Source organism: Polistes fuscatus, unplaced genomic scaffold (genome assembly GCF_010416935.1).
Source record: "Polistes fuscatus isolate 324 unplaced genomic scaffold, CU_Pfus_HIC Scaffold26, whole genome shotgun sequence".
Lineage (NCBI taxonomy): Eukaryota > Metazoa > Arthropoda > Insecta > Hymenoptera > Vespidae > Polistes > Polistes fuscatus.
This window is the reverse complement of record NW_025113103.1, coordinates 500,153-528,001: the sequence shown is the minus strand read 5'-3', so window position 1 is coordinate 528,001 and position 27,849 is coordinate 500,153. Positions and strand designations below refer to the sequence as shown.

General features: G+C 30.6%; 3 protein-coding genes and 1 long non-coding RNA gene across 9 annotated transcripts; 2 read left to right on the top strand and 2 right to left on the bottom strand.

Annotated features, from left to right (window-relative positions):
* Positions 1 to 1,296: 1,296 nt before the first annotated feature.
* On the bottom strand, positions 1,297 to 20,289 carry LOC122518835 (Kv channel-interacting protein 1-like). The gene is given in 8 exon segments (XM_043637962.1): positions 1,297 to 1,542; positions 2,224 to 2,590; positions 2,670 to 2,835; positions 2,837 to 2,940; positions 3,022 to 3,092; positions 3,166 to 3,235; positions 17,648 to 18,213; positions 19,662 to 20,289. Coding segments are annotated over 6 exon segments (624 nt in total). The 5' UTR covers positions 17,813 to 18,213; positions 19,662 to 20,289; the 3' UTR covers positions 1,297 to 1,542; positions 2,224 to 2,542.
* On the bottom strand, positions 16,939 to 17,633 carry LOC122518836. Its single transcript, XR_006304162.1, has 2 exons — positions 17,434 to 17,633; positions 16,939 to 17,024 (listed from the first exon to the last, which is right to left on the bottom strand). It is a non-coding gene; the product is annotated as an uncharacterized LOC122518836 (long non-coding RNA).
* Positions 20,290 to 20,437: 148 nt separating the features above from the next.
* On the top strand, positions 20,438 to 23,003 carry LOC122518834 (ADP-ribose glycohydrolase ARH3-like). 5 transcript variants are annotated; one of them, XM_043637959.1, is made up of 8 exons: positions 20,562 to 20,732; positions 20,843 to 21,055; positions 21,148 to 21,305; positions 21,562 to 21,780; positions 21,847 to 21,959; positions 22,006 to 22,252; positions 22,336 to 22,520; positions 22,638 to 23,003. In XM_043637959.1, the coding sequence occupies exons 1-7, from the start codon at positions 20,708 to 20,710 to the stop codon at positions 22,501 to 22,503; spliced, it is 1,143 nt and encodes a 380-aa protein (XP_043493894.1). In that variant the 5' UTR covers positions 20,562 to 20,707; the 3' UTR covers positions 22,504 to 22,520; positions 22,638 to 23,003. The 5 variants fall into 5 exon arrangements, with proteins under 5 accessions (XP_043493896.1, XP_043493894.1, XP_043493893.1 ...); XM_043637958.1 differs by having other exon boundaries at positions 22,336 to 22,524; XM_043637961.1 differs by lacking the exons at positions 20,562 to 20,732; positions 22,638 to 23,003 and adding an exon at positions 20,438 to 20,500 and having other exon boundaries at positions 22,336 to 22,603.
* LOC122518833 (DNA-binding protein Ets97D) lies at positions 22,993 to 24,996 on the top strand. 2 transcript variants are annotated; one of them, XM_043637954.1, is made up of 6 exons: positions 22,993 to 23,084; positions 23,218 to 23,512; positions 23,610 to 23,760; positions 23,837 to 23,913; positions 24,012 to 24,246; positions 24,332 to 24,996. In XM_043637954.1, the coding sequence occupies exons 1-6, from the start codon at positions 23,047 to 23,049 to the stop codon at positions 24,850 to 24,852; spliced, it is 1,317 nt and encodes a 438-aa protein (XP_043493889.1). In that variant the 5' UTR covers positions 22,993 to 23,046; the 3' UTR covers positions 24,853 to 24,996. The 2 variants fall into 2 exon arrangements, with proteins under 2 accessions (XP_043493889.1, XP_043493890.1); XM_043637955.1 differs by having other exon boundaries at positions 23,007 to 23,096.
* The last annotated feature ends 2,853 nt before the right edge of the window (positions 24,997 to 27,849 follow it).

The following is a 27,849-nucleotide window of genomic DNA, read 5'->3' as shown; positions in this document are numbered from 1 at the left end:
TTGAAAATATTCATTTTGGACTTTACTAAATAGGTACATTTATTTTTATTTATTTAGTTTTCTTTGTTCAATCTGTTCCGAAGAAAAATGAACACGCTCCATATCTTTCTTTCTTTCTCTTATCTCCTTCTTCCTTTTTTCTCTCTTTTAACTTTTTATTTTAGTTCAGATAAGGATATGTGCAGTCGTAATATAATCACATAGATATCTAATCCGATAAATTGAATAATCTTAAAATCGAATTTTATCTACGATCACATTTATAGAAAAAACAAAAAAAAAAAACAAAAAAAGAAAAACAAAAATATCTAAACTAACAGTTTTACTTTGATATTACAATGTGTACGTTTAACGAATTAATTTATATATCTATTTATTTATATTTTCACGAAAAATTCAAATACAAACAGCCGGGCGGTTATTAAAAATGAAACGTATTTCAAAAAAATAAGAATAAAAATAAAAGAAACGTCTCTATTGCTATATTATATATGCTTATCGAAAAGCATTCGTAAATATTTTTTACGAGTTTTATGATTTTTATTAATTTATGGATTTTAAAAAGTAAATACCATGATTTCTACTGAAATGTTATTTTTTTTTTTAATATTATTACTATTATTATATTTTATATATTTACTTCTTTTTTCTAAGATCGATATTTGGAAGATTTTTGATATAATTCTAATAATCTAATTCTCATTAGTGTAGCGTACCACATACATCGATACTGTCTCAAGATTGTTTCATTTCAATTGTTACGTTTCTAAAGGAATATTTATAATAATATTTCTTTATTTTTCAGATTTAAAAGTGCATTGTGAGTTTTTAGTTTGTCTCCTTATCCTTTTTTCTTTCTATCCTTTTCTCTTGTTTATTTATTTATAATATAATACTTAAGAGAGATTCTTACATATGAGATTCTCATGAGATTGGAACATGCATGAATTGCTTTGATGGCGATTTGGCACCTTTTTTCTTTCATTAAATTTGTATTTTTATTATTATTAATATTATTATTATTATTATTATTATTATTATTATTATTATTATTATTATTATTATTATTATTACGGTTCTTTTCATAGGAATATTTTTAATAAATTATTCAACAATGTTTGTTTCTTTCTCTCACTCATCTGTTTTCCCTTCAGTTTTTTTCTGCGTTACGTTGACAATATCATCGATCACTTTTTCCGAATGAAACGCTTGTTAATAAATAAGTAACAGAAAGGTTATTCCTTACGAATCTATTTATCTATTTTTCAAAGTTTCTTTTTTTTTCTATTTAATATATCCTAGTAGTTTCTTCTAGAAGAGCGAGATGAATTTAAATTCGATTTAATTGAAATCGAATATTTCCACCTTCGTGCGATTTTACTTGCTTACTTCGTTCGAGCTACTTCTAATTTTTGAAAGTTTAGTCTCTTACTCCCTTTTCTATTTTGTTGTCGTTCTTCTTTTAATAAATGACGCTTCGTCAAACGTGTATTTTATTATATTTCATTGCACTGGAGGCAGTTGCAGTTTTTGTTAAGTCGTCTGAAAAAGAAAGATTTTAGAAGCGATGATTAATCGATGAAAATGCAAGCAAATATTCAGGATAACTACTTGAAATGAAATACAGATCGTTAAGAGGTTATACGCAGTTGCGTGGCTCAAAAAAGACGTCTTTTTATGAATTTTTTATAGAAAAAGTTTTAACTTGTCAATAATAAGTGATAATAATTCAAAGAGCCTGCACGCAGGTATTATGGGAGGAATATTAAAAATTTTGATTTTTGACAAAAGGCGTCTATCTAAAAAATGGTTTCGTTTCTGACTGAAATTTTCGCTCTAAATATAAAAAGAAAATAGTAATAATTTTTGTAAATCTTATTCCTCTTGTCAATACCCGATGAATATACTAAGAATATTGTGTAAAAATGACAAATCGGTTGAGTTATTTCTGAGAAATCGAGATCACCGACTTTGAAAATACCGTTTTGAGAAAAACGCGTTTAAAGTTTCAAAGAGACGTTTAGGCAGAGTTACAATTTTTGTTTGGCTTACACGAAGTGAAGAATATTTGCCGGATCGATTTGAAATTTTCAGAGAATACTTAAATATATGTACATTCCGAAAATGCAAAAAAAAGAAAAATCGATTTTTTGAAAATTCAAACTGCGTATAACCCCGTTAATATTCAATGAAAAGTTTTGGAATTATTCTTGGATTTCGTACCTTTAACAAAAAAGAGGAGCTTCAGGTTGATTCCACCAATGGCTGCCAAAAGTAAATAAAGTTCTTGATCCGTACAGTATATCCTGGCGGTGGTTGCGAGGGTAAAGGCGGAGGTATCGGTGGTAACAAGGATAGGAAGGCGGTGGTGGCGACGGCGACAAAGATTGTGAAAATGTTGTTGAAAGCGGTGTAGGCGGTGTAGGCGGTGTAGGCGGGGTACGCGGGGTTGTCGTGTCGTTTGTGCCGTTTGTGCCAGACATTGTGCTATTGCATTTCTTCCAGAGACATCGTCCTCCGACTTTTCCTCTTCTGCCGGAGATCAAAGCGCACTGTCGAGATTGGCTAATGATTTTGTGATCACGTCATCCTATAAACGTAACGAACCAAAATAGTTTTCCAAGTTAATTGAACAAAGGTCGTAATCTTCCAGATTTGTTTTGTCATACCTTAAGACAACTCTCGATGAATTCCTCGATAGTGATAACACCATCTTGATTAAGATCTAATTTCTTAAAGACCCTATCCAGTTGTTCCCTAGCTTTTCTGTCCTCTTCCGCATGATGTCTTCTACCCATGAGTTCGTGCACGGCCGTAACCATTTCCCCTAATTGCTCTCGTGATGCAACCATCCCCATTTATGTCGTACAATTTGAAGGTCCATCTTAATTTTTCATAAATGCTACCACGCAAAAGGGTCGATAGGGTTACCAAAAGATCCTACAAAATATTATTGACACTTATTCATTAGATATACGTGAATATTAAAGCGAAGGACCCTTGTCAATCTGTTTGAATTACCCTGAAGCTGATGGCTCCGTTACAGTTAACGTCGAAAGCCTTGAATACGTAGTGAGCGTAGAGACTGGAGTCTGCAATTCGCATGAGGGGTCGCCATTAACTAATTAACGCAAAAATCGTATCTCATATATAATTGGAACTCACTGCCATGTGGGAAGAATTTTGCGTATATATCCTTGAAGGAGTCCTCGTGAACCAAGCCTTCCGGGCATTCCTGAAAATAAACGAAAAAATAAACGACGTTAAAAAAAAACCTTTTGCTTGCGCGTGTGCGTGTGCGCGTTTGTTTGTGGGTCTACTTAATTAATTCGTCTCTAGGCCTCTTCTAACACCCCTATTATCAGTATTTACGTTCGTTTTCTCAGTCTTCAAAAATATCGCTCAAGAATTAAGCGACCCGTGCACCTTTCTCGTTAGGCTAATTGGCGACGAAGGCTCTCACTTAAACGAGTTTTCCTCCTTCCTCATTACGATTGGCACTGCTACGAATATACGTATATAGTAAGTACATATAATGTAAGTACTCCTGAAGTTTTGCTACTTCATTTTTTTTCATATTTTGTATTTTTTGCCTCGCCGAGATTTTCTTTAAATATTACAACAAAACACGCGCACACACCCCAAATTTTGGATTAACTACAACGAAATCAATTATTTTGTCTAGGTGAGAAGCATATTTGAAGAACACTCGAAGAATGAGAATTCCGCATACTATTAGTGAGAATATTTTCAAAGCCTACAAGTAATTAATCTAATTTGAAATGTAATTTTTCATAAATTTGTGTAAACTTATAGATAATTGTTATCTCATTTCATGCAGATGTTCGATGGAAAGCACTTTATTGCCATACGAACAAAGAAGAAATATTTGTTCGGAAGATTTCAAATGGGACGAAGGCATTGTACCAGAATTAAAGATACTTGCTCTTAATGTTATCGTATCTACATGGAAAAGTAGACCTATACTCGAAGAATTACCGAGTTGTATGGATCAAATTCTTCTCATAGAAACCTTGCCTACTGATCTTCCTTCGAATTAACTATTACAAAATTCCGACGAATATTATTGGGAACGTGCTGCTAAAGACAGGTTATCAGTTTTTGAAGTTATACTTCTTTTGGTGCGTTGGGGAAATTTAATGGGGAGTGATTTTGTTCCGAGCGTCTGAAAAACGACACCATGAAGTTTGTCGGTATTTACGACGCGCGAAAAGCAATTTCAAGTATACGGCATGAAGTTGTCTCTCTCTTCTAACCCCTTTTTTCTCAAGCGGGTCATCCATCCAAAACTAATCGTAAGCAGCGCGGCTTTACTTAAGGGGTTATACGCAGTGCGAGGCTCGAAAAAGACGTATTTTCATGAATTTTGTCTAGAAACAGTTCTTATTTCTCAAAAAAAATTGTTGGTAATTCAAATAGAGTGAACTTTTGAGAATACAATAGCGCGTCGATTCTGTAAAAATATTAATCTGCACCGCTCCTGTAGATGATTTCCTGAACGTCCTCTAAAAAAAGACGTTTGGCGGTGATCTTCATTTTGGCGGTTTGGATTATCCGAAATTAAAAAAATAGTGGATTCTTTTAAAGATAGATTAATGCAGGTATTAAAACCAAGGAATATATAAATTTTGATTTTGACAAAATGGCGTCTATCGAAAAAAATGTTTCGTTTTCTGACTGAAATTTTCGCTCTAAATTATAAAAAAGAAATAGTAATAATTTTTTTAAATCTTATTCCTCCCGTCAATACCTGAGGAATATATCTGAGAATATTGTATAAAAATATAAGACAAATCGGTTAAGCCATTTCTGAAAATCGAGATCACCGACTTTGAAAATACCGTTTTGAGAAAAACGCGTTTAAGTTTCAAGAGACGTTTACACATAGTTAAAAATTTTTGTTTGCAGCTTACATGAAGTGAAGAATATTTGTCGGATCGATTTGAAATTTTCAGAGAATATACTTAAATATATGTACATTCCGAAAATGCAAAAAAAAAAAAAATCGATTTTTGAAAATCCTAACTGCGTATAAACCCCTTAATGATCGAGCGTGAACTAATACTATACTGATATCTATATTATATATTTATTATTCTTTCTATATTATAATATATCGATCGATTGAAATATGTTTCTTCCTTTCTTTTTTTAAATACTAATAATAATAATATAATAAATAGTAATAATAATAATAATAATAGTAATAATAATAATAATAATAATAAGAATAATAATAATAATAATAATAATAATAATAAGAAATAATAAGATATAAATGTTTTTTGTTTGTTAAGTTATTTTTTGAAGATTATTGTTGAGGTTATTGAGGTTATGTTTCGTTTTTTATACGGCAAAAGAGTATAACTTCTTTACGTGCGTGAACATAAGTACACACACCATTTTTTTTCTTTTTCTTTCTGTTTCTCTGTTTTTTAAGTTGTTTTTTACTTTGAGGTTTTTTTTTGAAGTTATTTGAGTTGATTAAGGTTATGTTTCGTTTTTGATACGGCAAAAGACGATAAAACGTCGACGTGCGTACAATAAGTAACACACCAGTGTTTTTGTTTTATTTTAAATTTGAAAACTATCAGACCAGCTTGCTGTGCCCTTTGTTAAATTTCAAGAAGTTCAAACTTATAAAATGAATAAAATAGTCTAGATTCGATTAGATGGTCATAATAGTCCAGAAGACACGGTAATTCAGGATAAGATTATACTGCGAACGTCAATTGGCCGAGTATCTGGAAAATTTCGAAGCAAGTTACTTCGAATCGCAAAAAGAATGATTGTATAAAACTCGTTAAACTTGTGAGGGAGCACGTGCGTATCTTGAAATTGCGTGCTCAAAACCTGACCAAGTAAGTGCAACGAAGGGTGCCAACGAATAATAGATATCTTTTTGACTAAACGCGTCTTATACTGCGAACGTCACTTGGCCGAGTATCTGGAAAATTTCGAAGCAAGTTACTTCGAATCGCCAAAAGATGATTGTATAAAACTCGTTAACTTGTGAGCGAGCACGTGCGTATCTTGAAAGCGTGCTCTAAACCTACCAAGTAAGTGCAACGAAGGGTGCCAACGAATATATATATCTTTTGACTAAACGCGTCTTCTATATATGAGCCGTTTATTTTGAAAGTGGCCTAACTCCATGTAACCTTAAATGGAGATATTTAAAGGTTTGCGTTTCAATGCAATTAAACATATACGTAAAGAATAACAATGAATATTAAATTAATTGCAATAATTATTATTATAATTATTAATTATATTATATAATATTATAATAATGGCAATTATTAAGTGAATAATATGTTTTCTTACCAAGAATGGAGTTAGGCCACTTTCAAAATTAACAACCAGATTCGTTATAAAATTTAAGGAACCGAAGTCCATTCAACATAATTTAAGATGCTTCAAATTGCGAAAAAACATACTTTTTTATTTTACATATCTTTATAACTCTTAAAATTAAATTATGCGATTCAAAACATTTTTTTACAAACATTAATTACAAAACAATTTTTTTTTTTTTCATTTTGTTTATGTGAAAGGGATTTAAAGGAATCATGTGTTCCCGTGGTATATATCGATAATAGTCAATTATGTCCTTGAATTTTGCGGTTGTAATTTGTCTTATATTTTTATACAGTGGTGTCAATACAATATTTTCGAACTTTCTTGTCTATCCCGACGTGGTATTAAATTCAGGACTTTCAAATTTTCGTTCTCATTCATTGATGTCTTATAGAAAATCTTATTCATTTTTGACAAAACGCATCCAACATATTTTTAACCAGTTTATTAGTTCTCCGTTAGAATTCTTGACCCTTTTAAAAATTGCGTCTTCTAATAATTTGGTTGATACAAAATCTTCTTGTCTCATTTCATGTACAATAAAGTAATTACCTTTCCGACACTTTTTGATAATTTTGTAATAATCTCGGGTGACAAACGGTAAATTATTTTTTTTTAATGCCACTTCTACCACACCAAAATCTCTACTCCTAATGGAGTTAGGCCACTTTCAAAATAAACGGTTCAGTAATTCAACTAACTCTGAAAACTTATGTGTCCAGAATTACCGTATTTACTCGGAATATAAGAAATCTTAAATGCTTTATTGATAGATAATTTGAAGCTGTACACGTTACCGTGGGTAACTGGAAATAATTGACAAATGGAGTTAGGCCACTTTCAAAATAAACGGCTCATATATACACACACAATATTACTAAAGATTATTAATAGATACTCGTTTTCGGCCTCTTGGCTAAAATCGTCTCTACGTTTGCACTTGAAGCTAAGTCGAACTTACGTATGCGAAGTATTTCAAATCATTCCTCTCTACGCGGTGTTTAGAAAAGAACAAAATTCAAATTTATCGATATCGAACCAAAGTAGGGAAATTGTTATAATTGAATGAATAAATGAAATAGTAATTTTTAGAAAAGCATCGACAACATCATCGATCGGTGGTCCAGATTCGAACGACGACGATAATGCAGTTGAACATATTCCCATGTCGATAATCTTACCACAATTACCGTACCTAACTGAAATGTCCTTGAACATAGGTATGATCTATATGAACGACGGTTTCGAATGGAGAGATTTTCAGTAAGTATTATAATAAGATTCGCTAAGATAACATTTAATATTGCAATTATTAATGCAATTAATGCAATTAATGCAATTATGAATGTATTAATAATACAATTTTTGTTTCTTCTTCTACTCCTTTTTGAAAAATCACTAATTTGTGTCTCGACAAATTTTCATCGAAATATATTTTCATTTATAAGGTTTTCGGTACAAGATTGTTCGAATCTTGGCGAAGGATTGAAAACTTGCCGTGATCTGCGAAAATTCAGTTTGACGAGAAGTAATTTGGATCGTGTCAGAGTTGCTGCTCTTCTTCAGAAACTTATTGGAAATAAAAATGTTAATGTCAAACGATTATACAATTAAAAAAGGATCGCGATCGAATAAAATTCTGTAGGTGCATCCGAGAACTTGACATTTCACATAAAAATATTTTCAAAAATAATAATCAGTATTTATACAGTAATTACAGTATTCAACATCTATTTGAAATCTTTCACGCGTATCTTTTCGCGTAGATTTTAAGTTTATACAATTTCATTTGCAGAAAATAAGAAAAATGTGATTTGATTCCGTATCAAGTTCTTCCATGTACTTACAGAATCGAAAGGCACGATTTGTTTGAAAATAATGTTCGTTTGTTTTTAAAATAGTTGAAAGAATTGGATTTCTCTCATTGCAAGTTATCCGACTCGGGTGCACAAGCGGTAGCTGAATTTTTATCATTACACGGACAACTGCAAGTTCTTCATTTGGCTAATAACAATATCGGAGCGGAAGGTGTATCGGGTATAGTTTACGCGTTGTTAAGAAAAAACTGGGACGAATTCTTTGAGGCATCTTGATTTAAGATTGAATCCTTTGGGCGATGCCGGGGGTTCTCACATTTGTTCACGTAAGTAAATAATAAATATAAGTGAAGACAATTGATCTCTCGAGGAACACAAACGATTCGAGAGAACCACTGATCCTTCTTAAGGGGTTATACGCAGTTGCGTGGCTCAAAAAAGACGTCTTTTTATGAATTTTTTATAGAAAAAGTTTTAACTTGTCAATTATAATTGATAGTAATTCAAATAGAGCCTACTTTTAAGAATACAATAGCGCGTTGATCATGTAAAAATATTAATGTGCACTATTCCTGTAGATGATTTCCTGAACGTCCCCTAAAAAAAGGCGCTTGGCGGTGATCTCCACTTCGGAAGTGGTTTTGATTAACCGAAATAAACAAAAATAGTGGATTCTTTTAAAGGATAGATTAATGCAGGTATTAACGGAAATTTTGATTTTCGACAAAATGGCGTCTATCTGAAAAAAATGTTTCGTTTATGACTGAAATTTCGCTCTAAATTGTAAAAAAAAAAATAGTAATAATTTTTTTAAATCTTATACCTCCCGTCAATACCTGAGGAATATATCTAAGAATATTGTGTAAAAATATAAGACAAATCGATTGAGTTATTTCTGAGAAATCGAGATCACCGACTTTGAAAATACCGTTTTGAGAAAAACGCGTTTAAAGTTTCAAAGAGACGTTTACGCATAGTTAAAAATTTTTGTTTGCAGCTTACACGAAGTGAAGAATATTTGCCGGATCGATTCGAAATTTTCAGAGAATATACTTAAATATATGTGCATTCCGAAAATGCAAAAAAAAAAAATCGATTTTTTGAAAATTCTAACTGCGTATAACCCCATTAAAAAGAGCACAGTGACATTTGTGTATGTTAACGGACAAATTCCCAAGAGTCTTTATTTAAAAGTCTGACACTTGCAAAATATTATAGACATCGCACAAGCGTATATGACATAATAAAAACGATGTTTATTCGTTTGAAGTGCTGTTGAGAAACAACCACGTAGAGATTCTAAATGTCAGCAGTTGCGAATTGAGCTCAGAGATCGGAGAAGCAATAGCCGAGATACTCGAATCTACGGATATAAATGTCACTTCGTTGGAGATTGATCTGTCAAACAACAATTTTGGTCCAATAGGTGAATCTGAGATTTTCTATTAGAACGTCAAACTTGACGTTTTTATGCATACAGTTTAGATACATATTAATTGTGTCATCTAAATTTATATATATATATAAAAAAATAATGTTATCGTTGCGTCACGATTACGTATTGATATTTAACATAAATTATATTTCTTTGATTTCATTTCATTTCTATTATTTATTTGTTGTTTTGAATAATCACTTAATCGATACATTTCTTTACAGTTGGCAAAACGTTTGAAAAAGTTATTCAAACTAATAAGAAAATTTTGAAATTCGATGCACGAATGTGCAATTTTACGAAGGAATCCGAATACTCGATATGGCAAAGTATACTTAGGTGAGCCATTATCCGTATATATCCAGATCATTTTCAATTCATTTGAATTTTCAAGTACTCTCGCGATTCGATCGACATCAAATCACTCGCTTAAGGGGTCATACGCAGTTGCGTGGCTCAAAAAAGACGTCTTTTTATGAATTTTTTATAGAAAAAGCTTTAACTTGTCAATAATAAGTGATAGTAATTCAAATAGAACCTACTTTTAAGAATACAATAATGCGTCGATCATGTCAAAATATTAATGTGCACCGCTCCTGTAGATGATTTCCTGAACGTCCTCTAAAAAAAGGCGCTTGGCGGTGATCTCCACTTCGGAAGTGGTTTTGATTAACCGAAATAAAGAAAAATAGTGGATTCTTTTAAAGAATAGATTAATGCAGGTATTAACGGGAGGAATTTTAAAAATTTTGATTTTCGACAAAATGGCATCTATCTGAAAAAAATGTTTCGTTTATGACTGAAATTTTCGCTCTAAATTGTAAAAAAAAAAATAGTAATAATTTTTTTAAATCTTATTCCTCCCGTCGATACCCGAGGAATATATCTAAGAATATTGTGTAAAAATATAAGACAAATCGGTTGAGTTATTTCTGAGAAATCGAGATCGCCGACTTTGAAAATACCGTTTTGAGAAAAACGCGTTTAATGTTTCAAAGAGACGTTTACGCATAGTTACAAATTTTTGTTAGCAGCTTACGTGAAGCGAAGAATATTTGCCGGATCGATTTGAAATTTTCAGAGAATATACTTAAATATGTACATTCGGAAAATGCAAAAAAAGAAAAATCGATTTTTTGAAAATTCTAACTGCGTATAACCCCTTAACTTACATAAGCGAGATAATGCATTCTTCAAAGTGCATTTCGCTAAGATTATGTTATTATAATATAATGACGCGATTTGATTTGAATGAAAATCGAAAAGAAAAGAGAGGTACTGCAAATGTTGCTAAAAGTGTAATAACACGTTAGTTAGTCGCGACACAAGGAAATGGAAGTTGAACTTTTGTCGTTGTTGCGCTCAACGTCGTTCTTCTTGCAATATTCATGAATATCGATCCTCTCTTTCTATCTCCGTTGAATTCGTTGGCATCGGAACGCGTGGATCTAATCGAGCACGAGCTACGGAATCAACCAAACGAAAATAGAACTAAATTTACGCGAACAATTTATTTTCCCGTTAAAACAAAAAAAGAACAAACAAAAAGAAATAAGATTGATCGATCGTATGTAAATAATAATAATAATAAATTAATCCAATGCCCCCCCCCACTCCTCGGCAATTCTACAACTCAATAATTCTGTGTTGTTTTCTTCAAAAACTTCATACCTCGCGATATATTTTTGGCTAAAAGCCAAACTTTAAGACGATCGTGGAGGAAAAGAAGAAGAAGAAGAAGAATTTATTATCTTTGGAATTTTGTTCCTCGAGCTCGGCAAAAGAAAGTCAAAGACCTATTTTTTGTTCTTTTTACACAATCGACGAGCAAAACAAGCCCAAAAGGTTTACAAAATGTATATAAGTCATTTTTAGATAGATATAAATATAACGCGAGTTGGTAGAAAAGTAGAAAGAAAAATTCGAAGGGAAAAGAGATGCGAAAGGTTTTAACCTAAATATGTTGTTTTCTCAGAAACAAGAGAGGAAGAGGTAGAAGAGCATCGTCGTGCATTTCACGAAGAAGTACCCTACGCTCGTTATCACCTTCCAAGTACTCGAAAGAAGAGAAAGGAAAAGAAAAAGGCATCGTTTTAGCCGAAGGTAACGATCGATCAGATTTTAACTTAATTTTTTACTCATAAATTATATTCTATATGATTCTAGATGAGACTGCAATCCCATAAAGAAGATACTCGATTCTCGAATCTACGGTGAACGTTTTTCTTCGAATGAAATCTAATCAAATGGATGACTTAATGTAAAACTTAATAATATGCTAACAAATGTTCACACAAATGTTAATATACATTTGAAAGTTCTTCGCCAAATGTGTGTAAATACAAAATTGGAGGACGAGTTTGCGTATGCGTACAAAGATAATCATTCGAAAAGCCAGCAAAAACGGGGAGCATCGCAGGAAAGTCGATGGAAATTAGAGCATTCGAGCGTGTATGGAGTTCAAGGGGATGATACCGACTACTTGCTATTATAAATACGACTAATACATATGCATTTACATACATATATATATATAAATGTTACGAACTTGCACGCGATCGCGTCAAATTAGATTCCACTATCGAAGAATACCAAATTACGCGATAGGATAAATCCGTAAAGTTTGTCGATCAAGATGACCTTTTCTTCCTGATTTCGATCGACATTGGACAATTAACGACAATGATTTAACGATAAACTGCAAACACTTCAATATATAACTTGAACAAACACATTTTTGTTTTTTAAGGAGTTATACGCAGTTAATATTTTCAAAAAATCGATTTTTTTTTTTTTGCATTTTCGGAATGCACATATATTTAAGTATATTCTCTAAAAATTTCAAATTGATCCGGCAAATATTCTTCACTTCGTGTAAGCTGCAAACCAAAATTTTTAACTATGCCCAAACGTCTCTTTGAAACTTTAAACGCGTTTTTCTCAAAACGGTATTTTCAAAGTCGGCGATCTCGATTTCTCAGAAATAACTCAACCGATTTGTCTTATATTTTTACACAATATTCTTAGATATATTCCTCAGGTATTGACGGGAGGAATAAGATTTAAAAAAATGATTGCAATTTTTTTTTTTTACAATTTAGAGCGAAAATTTCAGTCAAAAACGAAACATTTTGTTCAGATAGACGCCATTTTGTCGAAAATCAAAATTTTTAATATTCCTCCCGTTAATACCTGCATTAATTTATCCTTTAAAAGAATCCACTATTTTTCTTTATTTCGGTTAATCAAAACCGCCGAAGTGGAGATCGCCAAGCGCCTTTTTTTAGAGGACGTTCAGAAAATCATCTAAAAACCCTAAAAGTAGGCTCTATTTGAATTACTCTATCACTTATATTATTGACAAGTTAATACTTTTTCTATAAAAAAATTCATAAAAAGACGTCTTTTTTGAGCCACGCAACTGCGTATAATCCCTTAAACATTCGATATAATACGTAGACATTTGACCTGAAAAAATTCATTCATGAAAAAATCAGTTAGTGATTCTGAATAATATATATCGATATTTATGAATGATCGACTCGTTGACCTAGTCCTTCGTGAAAAAGATACCCGTAACTAACTTTTTTTTTTTTACAAATTCATCTAGCTTTACATCAATTTAAATCTGTATTCAAGTATGTATATAAGGTAAAAGGAAAGGTATATGAGAAGTATATGCCTTAATCGATAACTCTACGAATTTCCATGTATCGACCACCACCACCACCACCACCAACATAACCTGCAAATATAAATTCGTAGTACAACGTGCCCTTATTTCTTGTGCCCATTCTTAAGATATTCTCAAAAGCGTGCACGTAATAGCGGCACGTAATAGCACGTACCTTCGTTCTTCGATGCGTGACACATAAATGTTAAGATTGGTGTAAAAATAATGACAATTTTCAAGTTCCTAATTTCATCAATTTGGACTAATTATTAATTAATCTTCAAACTTGGAAACTTTCAACCCACTCTGTACGTATACTTGATATTTATTACAACGATGAATAAAAATAACCATGTAATGGAGGTATAATTAAAACAACACGGAAACAGAAAGAGAGAGAGAGAGAGAGAAAATAAGAGTGCAATTTCGTTTCGCGAAACGATTTGCAATATTCCATTGCAAATGGTCGGAATATAAATACGAGGTGGTGGTCACGTGAACGAGTAAAAATCTCGTAACGACGTTGGAGTATTACAGAAAATGACTACATTCGACAAAAAATACTATTTCTTCTTGAGCAAGTACAACATATAAGAGGCAGAAAATTCCTTGGACGATTTGTAAAACGAAATTGGAACGTAGCCACGTATGCATGTTATTTGAATTCTTCGTCTTAAAAAGAATAGAAAAAGAGCAAAACAAAATGAAAGAGAAAGAGAGAGAGAGAGAGAGAGAGAAGAAATAATAGGAGAAAAAAAAGTCGATATCTTTGAAAAGTAGAAGATTTAAATGCATCTTTTTTGAAAAGTAATTGTAATACTTACTGTTCAAACGTTCGCAGATTTTCTATTATAAAGAAAGTAAGTATTATATGTGTAAGTACTTGTATTACTTGCACACACACACACGCGCACACGCTATATATACATATATATAGACATAGATAGATGTTATCGTCGGGTTAACGAACGTTCGATCGATGTGTGTATACGTGCAAGGCCGGAAGAAAAAGAGGGTGGTAGTGAAAAGATAGGTGAAAGAGAGAAGGATAAGAAGGCGGGCTTGAGGGGGGAGGTGGGTGAAGTGGGGGATGCAATCAGGTGAGGGTGAGGGTTTGAGGTGGGGGCTGGGGGCTGTTGGTATGAGTAGATGATAAGAGGGAGATCAAAAGAAGCAATCGTTGCCGGAGTTGAAAGACGCGCTTTGACTTTTTACGTGAAAAACCTACAGCTGCCTTGCCTTTCTTCTTCTATCCGTCCTCCTTTCTTTCTTTCTTCTCCCTTTTTTATTTACAACACCACCACCACCACCTCCAACCCTTATTTTCTCTTTTATATGGTATTCATATTTTCTTACTTTTATTTTATCTATTTTTCATTGTTTTCTTCTGTACTATTAGAAACAACTGTGTTTTGTCTCGTAACCTCAGAGTTTACGAACTAATAAACGAACAAACAAATTCAATTGTTTATTAATAATATATTTATATAATACTGATGCAATGATGAGATTGTATTATAATAACCCTTATTTTCTCTTTTATATGGTATTTATATTTTCTTACTTTTATTTTCTCTATTTTTCATTGTTTTCTACTGTACTATTAGAAACAACTGTGTTTTGTCTCGTAACCTCAAAATTTACGAACTAATAAACGAACAAACAAATTCAATTGTTTATTAATAATATATCTTATATAATACTGATGCAATGATAAGATTGTATTATAATAACCCTTATTTTCTCTTTTATATGGTATTTATATTTTCTTACTTTTATTTTCTCTATTTTTCATTGTTTTCTACTGTACTATTAGAAACAACTGTGTTTTGTCTCGTAACCTCAGAGTTTACGAACTAATAAACGAACAAACAAATTCAATTGTTTATTAATAATATATCTTATATAATACTGATGCAATGATAAGATTGTATTATAATAACCCTTATTTTCTCTTTTATATGGTATTCATATTTCTTACTTTTATTTTCTCTATTTTTTATTGTTTTCTACTGTACTATTAGAAACAACTATGTTTTGTCTCATAACCTCAAAATTTGCGAACTAATAAACGAACAAACAAATTCAATTGTTTATTAATAATATATCTTATATAATACTGATGCAATGATAAGATTGTATTATAATAACCCTTATTTTCTCTTTTATATGGTATTCATATTTTCTTCCTTTTATTTTCTCTATTTTTCATTGTTTTCTACTGTACTATTAGAAACAACTGTGTTTTGTCTCGTAACCTCAGAGTTTACGAACTAATAAACGAACAAACAAATTCAATTTTTTATTAATAATATATCTTATATAATACTGATGCAATGATAAGATTGTATTATAATAACCCTTATTTTCTCTTTTATATGGTATTCATATTTTCTTCCTTTTATTTTCTCTATTTTCATTGTTTTCTACTGTACTATTAGAAACAACTGTGTTTTGTCTCGTAACCTCAAAATTTACGAACTAATAAACGAACAAACAAATTCAATTGTTTATTAATAATATATCTTATATAATACTGATGCAATGATAAGATTGTATTATAATAACCCTTATTTTCTCTTTATATGGTATTCATATTTTCTTACTTTTATTTTCTCTATTTTTTATTGTTTTCTACTGTACTATTAGAAACAACTGTGTTTTGTCTCGTAACCTCAGAGTTTACGAACTAATAAACTAACAAACAAATTCAATTGTTTATTAATAATATATCTTATATAATACTGATGCAATGATAAGATTGTATTATAATAACCCTTATTTTCTCTTTTATATGGTATTTATATTTTCTTACTTTTATTTTCTCTATTTTTATTGTTTTCTACTGTACTATTAGAAACAACTGTGTTTTGTCTCGTAACCTCAAAATTTACGAACTAATAAACGAACAAACAAATACAATTGTTTATTAATAATATATCTTATATAATACTGATGCAATGATAAGATTGTATTATAATAACCCTTATTTTCTCTTTTATATGGTATTTATATTTTCTTACTTTTATTTTCTCTATTTTTCATTGTTTTCTACTGTACTATTAGAAACAACTGTGTTTTGTCTCGTAACCTCAAAATTTACGAACTAATAAACAAACAAACAAATTCAATTGTTTATTAATAATATATCTTATATAATACTGATGCAATGATAAGATTGTATTATAATAACCCTTATTTTCTCTTTTATATGGTATTTATATTTTCTTACTTTTATTTTCTCTATTTTTCATTGTTTTCTACTGTACTATTAGAAACAACTGTGTTTTGTCTCGTAACCTTAGAGTTTACGAACTAATAAACGAACAAACAAATTCCATTGTTTATTAATAATATATCTTATGTAATACTGATGCAATGATAAGATTGTATTATAATAACCCTTATTTTCTCTTTTATATGGTATTCATATTTTCTTACTTTTATTTTCTCTATTTTTTATTGTTTTCTACTGTACTATTAGAAACAACTGTGTTTTGTCTCGTAACCTTAGAGTTTACGAACTAATAAACGAACAAACAAATTCCATTGTTTATTAATAATATATCTTATGTAATACTGATGCAATGATAAGATTGTATTATAATAACCCTTATTTTCTCTTTTATATGGTATTCATATTTTCTTACTTTTATTTTCTCTATTTTTTATTGTTTTCTACTGTACTATTAGAAACAACTGTGTTTTGTCTCGTAACCTCAAAATTTACGAACTAATAAACGATTCAATTGTTTATTAATAATATATCTTATATAATACTGATGCAATGATAAGATTGTATTATAATAACCCTTATTTTCTCTTTTATATGGTATTTATATTTTCTTACTTTTATTTTCTCTATTTTTCATTGTTTTCTACTGTACTATTAGAAACAACTGTGTTTTGTCTCGTAACCTCAAAATTTACGAACTAATAAACGAACAAACAAATTCAATTGTTTATTAATAATATATCTTATATAATACTGATGCAATGATAAGATTGTATTATAATAACCCTTATTTTCTCTTTTATATGGTATTCATATTTTCTTACTTTTATTTTCTCTATTTTTCATTGTTTTCTACTGTACTATTAGAAACAACTGTGTTTTGTCTCGTAACCTCAAAATTTACGAACTAATAAACGAACAAACAAATTCAATTGTTTATTAATAATATATCTTATATAATACTGATGCAATAATGAGATTGTATTATAATAATTATAAAAGAAGTACTAGAGAAAAAAGAAATAGTCAAAAGGGAGTGTGACAAAGGGTGTGAAAAAGGGTGTGACGGATGTAAGAGAATCAGAAGAAGTGAGAAACTTATGTACCTGCTTGAAGCCTCGATACATAACACGAATCTCTTGCCTCGAGAACTTGGTCTGTCTGAGTAGTTCCTCGAGGGCTACTGGTCTGGTGGTTTGTTGTCTCGCCCTCGTACTCTCGAACTCGAAAAGAGCCTCTTCCGGTCCCGGCGAGTCCGGTGGTGTCGCCATGACCTTCGCTTTCCTCTTCTTATTATTACTCCTCTTTTATTTTATTTCTATTTTATATCTCGGTCCTTTTTTTCTTTTTTTTTTTTTCCCCTATAGGTTAGTTATTATAAATAGATTTGTGTTTTTGGTCGCCATTAAAGACAAAAATCTCGGCTACTTCTGTGTCTTTTCTCACAGGTGTATTACTTCGAAAAAAGTGTTTCTTTATATCTTACGAGATATCGTTCGAGCGTGGGAGCTTTATTTTTTGTTAAATTAGTAATTTTAGCGTTTTATAGTATTTCCTCCTCTCTGTGGCATCTTTAATTATTCGCCCGTATCGATCTCTTCATTGCGGTTGACCTCCGTGATGACCTCTGAAAGATTGATTCTCATCGATGCTCGTAATATGGCGTTAATATCTTTTGGAAAAAAAAAACAAAAGTTAATAAAAAGAAAAAAAAAAATTAAAAATCTATAATGCATATAGAACTTATGATCGATCGTATAAAAGCAAGCGTGTGCGAATGTTCCTTAAAGTATACATACACGCATATACACATAGTTATCTATTTCTCTCTATATGGCATGACCCTAATATCTGTGTATACACACGAGGATGAAGAAAGCACGGGAAAAAGAGAGAGAGAGAGAGAGATGAAAGAAAACATGGTCGAGCCTTAATCCTGACCGCGGACAAATAAAAATGCGAAGGGAGAAATAGTTGGTGAACCGTAAATAACACGGGTGCCAATAAATTCTAATCGTTTGCTTCGCCACTTCTCTCTTTTTTTCTCTTATATATTTTTATTTTATTCTTTCCAATGTTGTTTTACATTTTTCCTTTTCTCTCTCTCTCTTTCTCACTCTCTATGTGTATTATTTTAAAGTTCTTTCAACCAGCATACTACGTAAGTCTAAATAAAATGTATACAGGATGGAGCATTTAAAATCGGTATACCTATTAATCGATTTATTACAAACTGGAATCGACTAACGTAATCAAAAACGTGCGATTCTATTTTTAAAATATAACGATTACAACGAAATCATTTGTAAAAATATAAACTTGAAAATAAAATATCATTGGTTACGTGTGCCTCGTTCTAAAACATTAACTTGGTTCTGAAAATATTTTCCATAAAACCGTAAATAACAGGCATATTTAAATGTTTTTAATTCGTACATATAATTATTTACTCTGATTTTCAAACAAAATTATGAAAATGATTGAAATTTATTTTATTGACTTTGTTTTCTTTGGTCGTTTACCTTTCCGTTTTATTCATAAATGTATTTAAGTAAGATAAATGAATATTTTGAATTTTGTAATTTGATTTTTCGTGATCGAATAATAAAATATATAAAAAATGAATTGTGAACACAGGAAATAGAGAGAACGCAAGATTACACGTGCGTTATGCGTTCATTGAGCGATCATCGGAGTTCATGGCCGAAACATTTATGACCGTAAGAGACGCCTCGAGTCACGCTGCATTTACATGTATGCGTATATGAATGTATATATGTGTATATATCATATATTATTTATAAATATATACAAAAAAGCAAAACACATTTTGAAAGATGGTGGGGGGTGTCGATTATTGGCAATAAAATATTTAACGTCAAACAAGAATAATTATAAACGAACAAAAATAATCAAAATACAAATTAGATAATTTCGAAAATGGTCAAATTAAAAAATGACAAAATTCAAATGATTCACATTATTATTATTATCATATATCGAATAAAATATATATATATATAAAAGGAGGAATATAATGATGAAATAACAAAATGTAGAATTATTTGAAGTAATTGAATGCCATGAGAGTAACAGAACGGAACGTAACGAAACATGTACCTGCGCAAAGATAGATGAAATTTCTCTCTTGGCTCCTCTTCTCTCTTGTAATATATATTACACTTCTTTCACGATAAAGACTACTATATTCTAAAATATTAATTGCAGAAGAATAATCGATCTCCCCATCCCTTCGACATTGTTACCTTCCTCTTATCTTCTATCACTGTAATTCTCAATTTGATAACAATTCGCAAATCACTTTTCTCTCTCTCTCTCTCTCTCTTTCTCTATTTCACTTTATCACTCTATGCTAAAAGAGAGCTATGAAAGATCAAGTTTTTCGAACGTACAAATTTATTTAGGTTCATTTAATAATAATAGTTAATAGTGAATAAACGAAGGATCAAATTCTTCTTCTTCTTCTTCTTCGTCTTCTTTTTCTTCTTTACTCTTAATCGATTCGTCACACACGATTGAGAATGTATATCATGTAGGTTGAATGAAAAAAATTTCCATAAATTTTCGCGAGCCTTTTTCAATTGGATTCTATCGAATAATTGAAGATAGAGAAAAAGAAGAGATTAAACGACGTCGAGATATCGAAAGGAAAAAAAATCTCCTTCGAATTGAAAAGGAGAAGGTAATGAAAAATACACAAGAACCGATCGACTACGCGGCCGGCGGTACACTGACTGCCCGGGTAGAGCGCGCCGTAGGACGCTTGCTCTTCTCGCCACGCGGTGCGCTCTCGTCGTTGCGTCGACCAATCAACGTTGCCGCTTCGCTTAGCCGTTTACTTCACACTCAAATCGAACCTTAACTCGATAACCAATCGGTATTCGTTCTCGTTTTAACATTTTATTCTTTATCGTAGATTACATCGAAGCCTGAATGATGTAAATAAGTGAAAATTGTTTAGTTCATTTAATTAATCGAAATCAAAGTATATTCGATTACTTTAATCTAATTTCATATGGAACGTCTTTTCACGAATTTTAATATAATATTTCATATATATAATAAATTAATTGATATAATATATGTATAAATGTATATTACATTTCTATGATATACGATAGAGTACAATAAAAGTGACTTGTATAATGGATATAGAGAGAAGAGATGAACGTATAAACTAATTATAAATAATTATTTATATATTATGTTACTAAGAAGAGCTACACATTTTCATGTTACATTCAGTACCCATGATTGAATTTATTCGTTTCTATTCGTAGAGCGTAACGCGATAGAAGACATTCATTTATTCCTATCTAACACAAAAATGGATTTGCAGTTGTTAAAAAGTAAATTTCGTGGATCGATGTTAGGTGTTTTGATGGGTGATTGCCTTGGCGCTCCTTATGAAAATGATGAACTTTTATCGAGAGGCTCAAAGCTCGTTTTACAAAAATCTTTTAACAAGTTAGAAAGTCCGGTAACATTTAAAGGTTAGAAAATTCATTCAATTCCAATAATAAGTTTCATATTGTTTCTTATTTATTTATTCTTATTGTTTGTTTTTTGTTTCTATTCTATTTAGCACCTGTCATGCAGTTTACAGATGACTCGGCTATGACACGATGTGTAGCTGAATCGTTAATCGAAAAAGAAGACTTGGATTTGATTGATTTAGCGAAAAGATTTGTGAAAAGCTATTATCAAGAACCTTTTCGTGGTTACGGACCAGGTGTTGTAACCGTTAGTATTAAACACACTTATTGTTAGCAAATATTGGCTTATTAAAATAATTAGTATATATATAATTATTAGTATTAGTATATATACTAATTATAGTATATAGTATATATATATATATATATATATATATATACTGTAATTAGTGTATATATATATACTAATTATTAGTATATAGTATATATATATATATATATACTGTAATTAGTGTATATATATATCATAATATAGTAACAATAAAAGTAATCTCTTCGTCTAGGTGTTTCAAAAATTACGTGGTAATAAATTTAAAGACGTTTTACTTCCTGCAAGGGAACAATTTAATGGGCAAGGTTCTTGGGGTAACGGAGGTGCAATGCGCGTAGCACCTATTGCATTATTTTCTTATCAAAATTATGAAAAACTTATAGATAGAACTAGGAGAGCAACGGAAATTACACATACTCATAAAACTGGCATAGACGGTGCTATTTTACAGGTATTTGAAAATCGAAAAATAAATGCACTTTTGGCTGCAAGAATCTTACGAATTTTTATCTTTTAGGCAATAGCTATTCAGCAGTGTCTCGGGTTGAATCCAAAAGACAAATTAAATGTTACTAATTTTATTAAAGAACTTATTGAAAAAATGGATAAAATAGAGGAAGACGATGAAGGGTAAGTTGTTATATAAATTGAATTATTATTCGCGACATTCTCATAGTTTAGCGACTTCTTATAGTTTGGACTTAGTTGAACCGCAACCTTACAAGTTGAAATTAGAAATGTTACAAGAGTTAATTACCAAAGATGAAGACGTTTTGAATAGTGAAGAAGTAATTCGACTACTTGGTAATAGTATTGCTGCTCTTCATTCTGTACCTACAGCAATATTTTGTTTCTTAAGAGCACAAGAGTCCATTAAAGACATAGAAACTGAAAATCCACTTAGAAGGGCTATACAATATGCCGTAAGTTAATTATTCTATAATTATAATATAATACTACATATAATTAATTTGAATTATATACATGGGTGAGATACATTTTTCAGATTACTTTAGGCGGAGATACAGACACTATTGGTAGCATGACAGGTGCTTTGGCAGGTGCTTTTTACGGTGAAGATAACTTTAATTCTAATCTCATGGAACATTGTGAAGCATCAAAGGAATTTGCACACCTTGGTGAAAAACTACTTGATGCAGCATTAAAGCAATAAATCAAATATATGTCTGCGTAGGTAATGAGTTGCTTCATTTCTTATTTGTAATATTCAATGTATATAAGATTACCTTGAATAAATGTTGTCAATACGGAAATTATATATATATATGTTTATATATATAATTTCAGTAAAATATTTCAGAGAAAATGATATATAAATTATGAACGGAGTGTGAGAATTAATTCATTTTCGAAGCGTTTAGTTCGGCTCTTTGTCGTATGGGCGCGTTACTTTCGATCCATCGAAAGATATTACGAAAGTATAAGACGTTTCATTGTTTTCACAGCTTAAACTCAAAGATACAAAATTATTTTTCTTATTACGCGTAAATGCATGTTACGGTTTAAAAGAAATTTGTAAAAAAAAAGTTTAAATAAAAATAATATTTCGTCCAAGAAACTTACATTTGTTCAATGACTCCACGTGAGAATTGTATAAGTTTGTTATACCAAATTTATGCATACTATGTTTAAAAGTAAATATTATCTATCCTATTTGCTTTAATTATTAAATCATTTTTCTATTCCTCAAATCTCCATGGACTTGGGAACTCGTCAAAAAAATTCAGAGAAAAGGTAATTCGTAAGGTATTATTGAATGTTAAACGATTCATACGACATAACCTTAAAAAAGTATTCATATTAATTTTGTTTCTTATTATATGATCTACATGTAATATTAATTTAACTTATATTTCTCAACATGCAGTTTTGATACGGACGATGATTCTGAGTATGCTATGATACAACGTATCAAGATGGAACCCGAAGCTATATTATCCCAAGATGACGATTTAATGGCACAGTTTCAACAAGATAATTCTGATTTGGAAGTTGAACCAAGTTTTTCTTTAGAAGGTAGTATCAATAGCGATGATTATGATGGTATTTTGATGCAACACATGGATATTAGAGAACCTTTATCCAAGTTAAGAAATCTTTTGGAACAAAGATTAGGAGGCGATCTTACAGATTATTCCTTTTGGTTGCAAGATGCACAAATGGTAAATTAATAAAAGAACATATTATGTGTCTTACTTAATTTTGTCTATTTGTGATTTATAAACAAAATAAGAAAAACTTTTCTAATTTTTTTTACAGCTAGAATGTCATAAAAATTTGGTCGATCAGTGTGTACAGGGGGAAGGTCTCGTTCAAGTAAATGTTCAAATAAAAACTGTACAAAAGCGTATTAATATTGTAGATGTTTTAAAACCCGCAGAAGATTACATCGAACTTGCCGAGAATAATAGTAAGTAAATGTTAACTTTTATCGTTTTTTTTTCTTTTTTTTTTTTCCAGAAATTATTAGAATATTTGTATTGCAGCAGTGACATCATATAACGAAGATAACAAACAAAATGTTATGAAATGGATGATAGATCCACAATATAAGAAAGAACAGGTATAAATTGCATTGAACTATTGCAATAGAAAAATGATATTCTATAATTAATGAATACTATGTTGTTGTAATTTTACATGCATAATTTATGATCACAGGAACGACTGAAGATACCAACTGATCCTACAGATTGGTCGCAAACACACGTTAAGCATTGGCTTCAATGGGCTGTCAGACAATTCAATTTAGTTTCCTTGCGTTTAGCCGATTGGAATATAACTGGTGAACAATTGTGCAATCTCACCCTTCAAGATTTTCAGAGTAAAGTACCACTTGATCCTGGTGATGTATTTTGGACACACTTGGAATTACTAAGAAAATGTAAATTTGTTGGTAAGTTGATAGGAAAATATATTTTTAGTTTTAATATTTTCTTTGAACAAACATATATCAATATATCCTTTTCTTTTTTTCATAGCTGTTATACAAAAAGATGTTGCACCATCGGTAAATGAAAATAACACTAACAAAACAATGAAAGTACGTAGTCAAAAGAGTCCTAAAGCACGGCCAGTTATTAATCAACAAACACGAATAGTCCACGTACCATTGGAAAATCTTGATACAACACCAATTACAATAGCAACATCAAGTCGTTCTGTTAATAGCGGACAAATACAATTATGGCAATTATTATTGGAATTATTGACTGATCGTGAACACAGAAGTTCTATACAATGGGTTGGAACGGAAGGAGAATTTAAATTAACCCAACCGGAAACTGTTGCACACTTATGGGGTGCACGTAAAAATAAACCATCTATGAATTATGAAAAATTAAGTCGAGCCTTACGTTATTATTATGATGGTGATATGATATCCAAAGTTCATGGAAAAAGATTCGTTTATAAGTTCGTTTGCGATTTGAAACAATTATTAGGTTATTCTGCTGCTGAATTAAGTAAATTAGTCGAAGAAGGTAAACGTTACTATGATTAGATTTTTATAATATTCTAATTATTATGAGAGTTTTTTCTTTCATTACGGACAGAGCATGAAGGTATATTCAATAAAATTACATTTCATATATTTTTTTAAAAGAGATCTTCATCTTTTATCTTACAAAGTAACGACACATTAAAAATTCAATTTAACTTTGAGGAAAATATATATAATAATAATAATAATTTGTCTCTACTTAGGTATATATTCAATAATATATATTTATGTCTCTAGGAATAATCGCATACATAGAAAAGATAACTTCCCTCTTTTTTATTCTTTATAATCATATTTTTAAGAATTTATAAAATGTAATATAATGTAAAATGTATCTCCAAGAAAATATACACAACGAAAGAGTTTTAATAATGTAAATGATAATATACAGTAATATGAGAATATTAAAATATGGCGTGGTATGCCTAATATATATTATTATTATTATTATAATGTAATGTGTTATGTAAAAAATTATTATTAATAATATGTATACATGATGATATATATACATATGAATACACAAATGTAATGTATTTTGATAATCTACAAAATATAAAGATTCATTGTTAAGAAATAAAGTAATTGCTATATTTTCTTGTTTAAATAAATCTACTCGCTTTTTGTATTTAATTATTTTTGTTTCTAAATGTATCTAAATGTATGGAATGGCATTTTCAATTTTGCAATTTTTAATTTCACGATGTATAATAAAATGTCACATAACGTATTAACATGATGTTTCTCCGTGTGCATTGATACCACATGTACACCCATAGTTACTGCATTAATTTAATACGTAATTATGTATCCATATAGAAAGCTTTTTTACTAACATGAAACATCGAACAGGTTACAATCACATAATAGAAAATTAAAAAATATATTTTCAATAAAATTTCAGTTGATCAAACTGACAATAAGTGAATTCTAAGAGAGCTTTAAGATGGCGACGCGTATAATAGGAAGAATATTGCAAGAAAGTCGCAAAACTAAATGTTTTAAATATTGAAAACAACTTATTATTTGATATTTACATTTAAGAGAATTTTTCTAATGAAATTTATTTCATTTACGAATGATTTCGTATAAATATGATATATTATTATAAGAGTTCGCAGAGTCCGTATAAACACGATGTATGTGTATGTGTGCATGTCTAAGATTTGCGTGCTAATCGATGGCCAGACCATTTTATTTCATTTTCTTTCTTTTTCTTTATCTGTCGTTAAAACTGACTTTTGATTGACAAAAGGCAGCACTCATCGCCAATACCAGAGAATCTAGCCTGTGAGATATCGGACGCGACGTCACAAGTTAGGGTCTCAGGGAACCGGCGACGCGGCAGGCTTTACTATCAGCCCGCCCGCCATTGCCCTTTTTCTTACTTCGTTAGATATATATATATATATATATGTGCAACAATATATATATATATATTTATTCATCCATTATTCTTTTGTGATATCGTGTAATTTTTTTAGAGCTTAGAAAAATTATAACAAATTATTAAATGCAATTATTATTCATATTATGTGTCTATTAAATACATAAAAGTTATTTACGGTAGTATACATTGTCTATGTTCAATCAAACATCTCTAATTAACATTTTATATTAATCCGAATTATTGATCGACAAATAAATTTTGAATGGGAAAAAGTATGTTTCTTTTTGTCAATGCTTTTACACATACTACTATTAATGACTTTTATGAAATTTGGAAGCAATACAAGCTATATAAGTCATTTTTGGTTGAACGTAAACGATATATAATACTACGTTTAGATATATTAATATATTCATTGAGAAATGTAAAGTTAAACTACTGTAATCGTATTCTCTTATTTTCCAGAACGATTTAACAAGTAGTACATCGCTTACATAGGCATTATCCAGTAATTCACTCGGTCATGTTAAAATTGCTCGTCGAAGTAATCGACGAACGGACGTCGCATTTGAATCCGGACGATTACCATTGACTAACGAGCTTTTATGTATGTATACATATATATATATATATATAAGTATATATACACACTTTGACGTGCTTTAAAAAAATTACTTTATGTATTATTACTATCTTGCCCCCTCTCTCTTTCTTTCTCTTTCTTTTCCGATAATTACGTCCAATTTATTATTTATTCTACTGCAACAACATCATTCTCTTTTTCTGTCTCTATTTAAGAATGAACGACGACGATAAAGAAAGAAGGCGAACGATGTAATTGTATATAAATAGCTTTATGTATAAATATAAGTATTGGTATTAGTAGTAGTAGTCTCTCGTCCTTATAATTTATCTGTTGTGTGTGATTCCTCTTCGTCGAGACGCCGACGACCGGGAAAGTTAGCAAGTTGTACAGTGGACTTCGTATATCGCGAATTTCCATTCCCTACTATACAACCTACTACCTCACCCAGGCGCCGCCGCTGGAACAAATAATATTATATACATAGAGAACCCACACTTTTTTCGTCTTTCACTCTCTTCCTCACCCTTCTCTTCACTGTCGAAATTCTTCTACGTAAGTATAATAAATGCGTATATTACTTAAAATTAGGAAAACGCATTGCGAAATCATATTCCTTTTTATTTCTCGCAGTAGACACGATATTTTATAAAAAACGATTATATGGAAAAAGCACTGCTGGCTCACGTATTATTGCAATTTTTTTTTCTTTCATTTACGAACAACATAAAAATATTTAAAAAAATCCATATTGCATTTGGTATTCGATACGTAAGAATAATTATGGCGTTTTGGAAAAATAAAAGGAAGATGTGGTAATATAAATAGTCGTCAAATTTTCGGCGTTGAGACACGCATTTCATTTTCATTTGATACGCTTCTCTTAAACTTTACCTTTCCCCGAGGTTGCGTATATAAGTGTGCGTATGCGTACGTGCGTGTGCGTGCATATTCAATGTATCCGGTATTATGCACTAACAAAAACAACAACAACAACAAAAAAAGGAGAAAAATAGGAGTAGTA

What these genes read in the sequence shown, in the direction of transcription:
- LOC122518834 (XM_043637959.1), top strand. Translation starts at nt 20,708, where the DNA reads ATGGATATAGAGAGAAGAGATGAAC. An exon ending in ACGGACCAGGTGTTGTAACC is followed by an intron (nt 21,306 to 21,561) that starts GTTAGTATTAAA and finishes CTCTTCGTCTAG; the next exon opens with GTGTTTCAAAAATTACGTGG. An exon ending in ATAGAGGAAGACGATGAAGG is followed by an intron (nt 21,960 to 22,005) that starts GTAAGTTGTTAT and finishes ACATTCTCATAG; the next exon opens with TTTAGCGACTTCTTATAGTT.
- LOC122518833 (XM_043637954.1), top strand. Translation starts at nt 23,047, where the DNA reads ATGGACTTGGGAACTCGTCAAAAAAATTCAGAGAAAAG. An exon ending in GGTTGCAAGATGCACAAATG is followed by an intron (nt 23,513 to 23,609) that starts GTAAATTAATAA and finishes TTTTTTTTACAG; the next exon opens with CTAGAATGTCATAAAAATTT. An exon ending in AAGAAAATGTAAATTTGTTG is followed by an intron (nt 24,247 to 24,331) that starts GTAAGTTGATAG and finishes TTTTTTTCATAG; the next exon opens with CTGTTATACAAAAAGATGTT.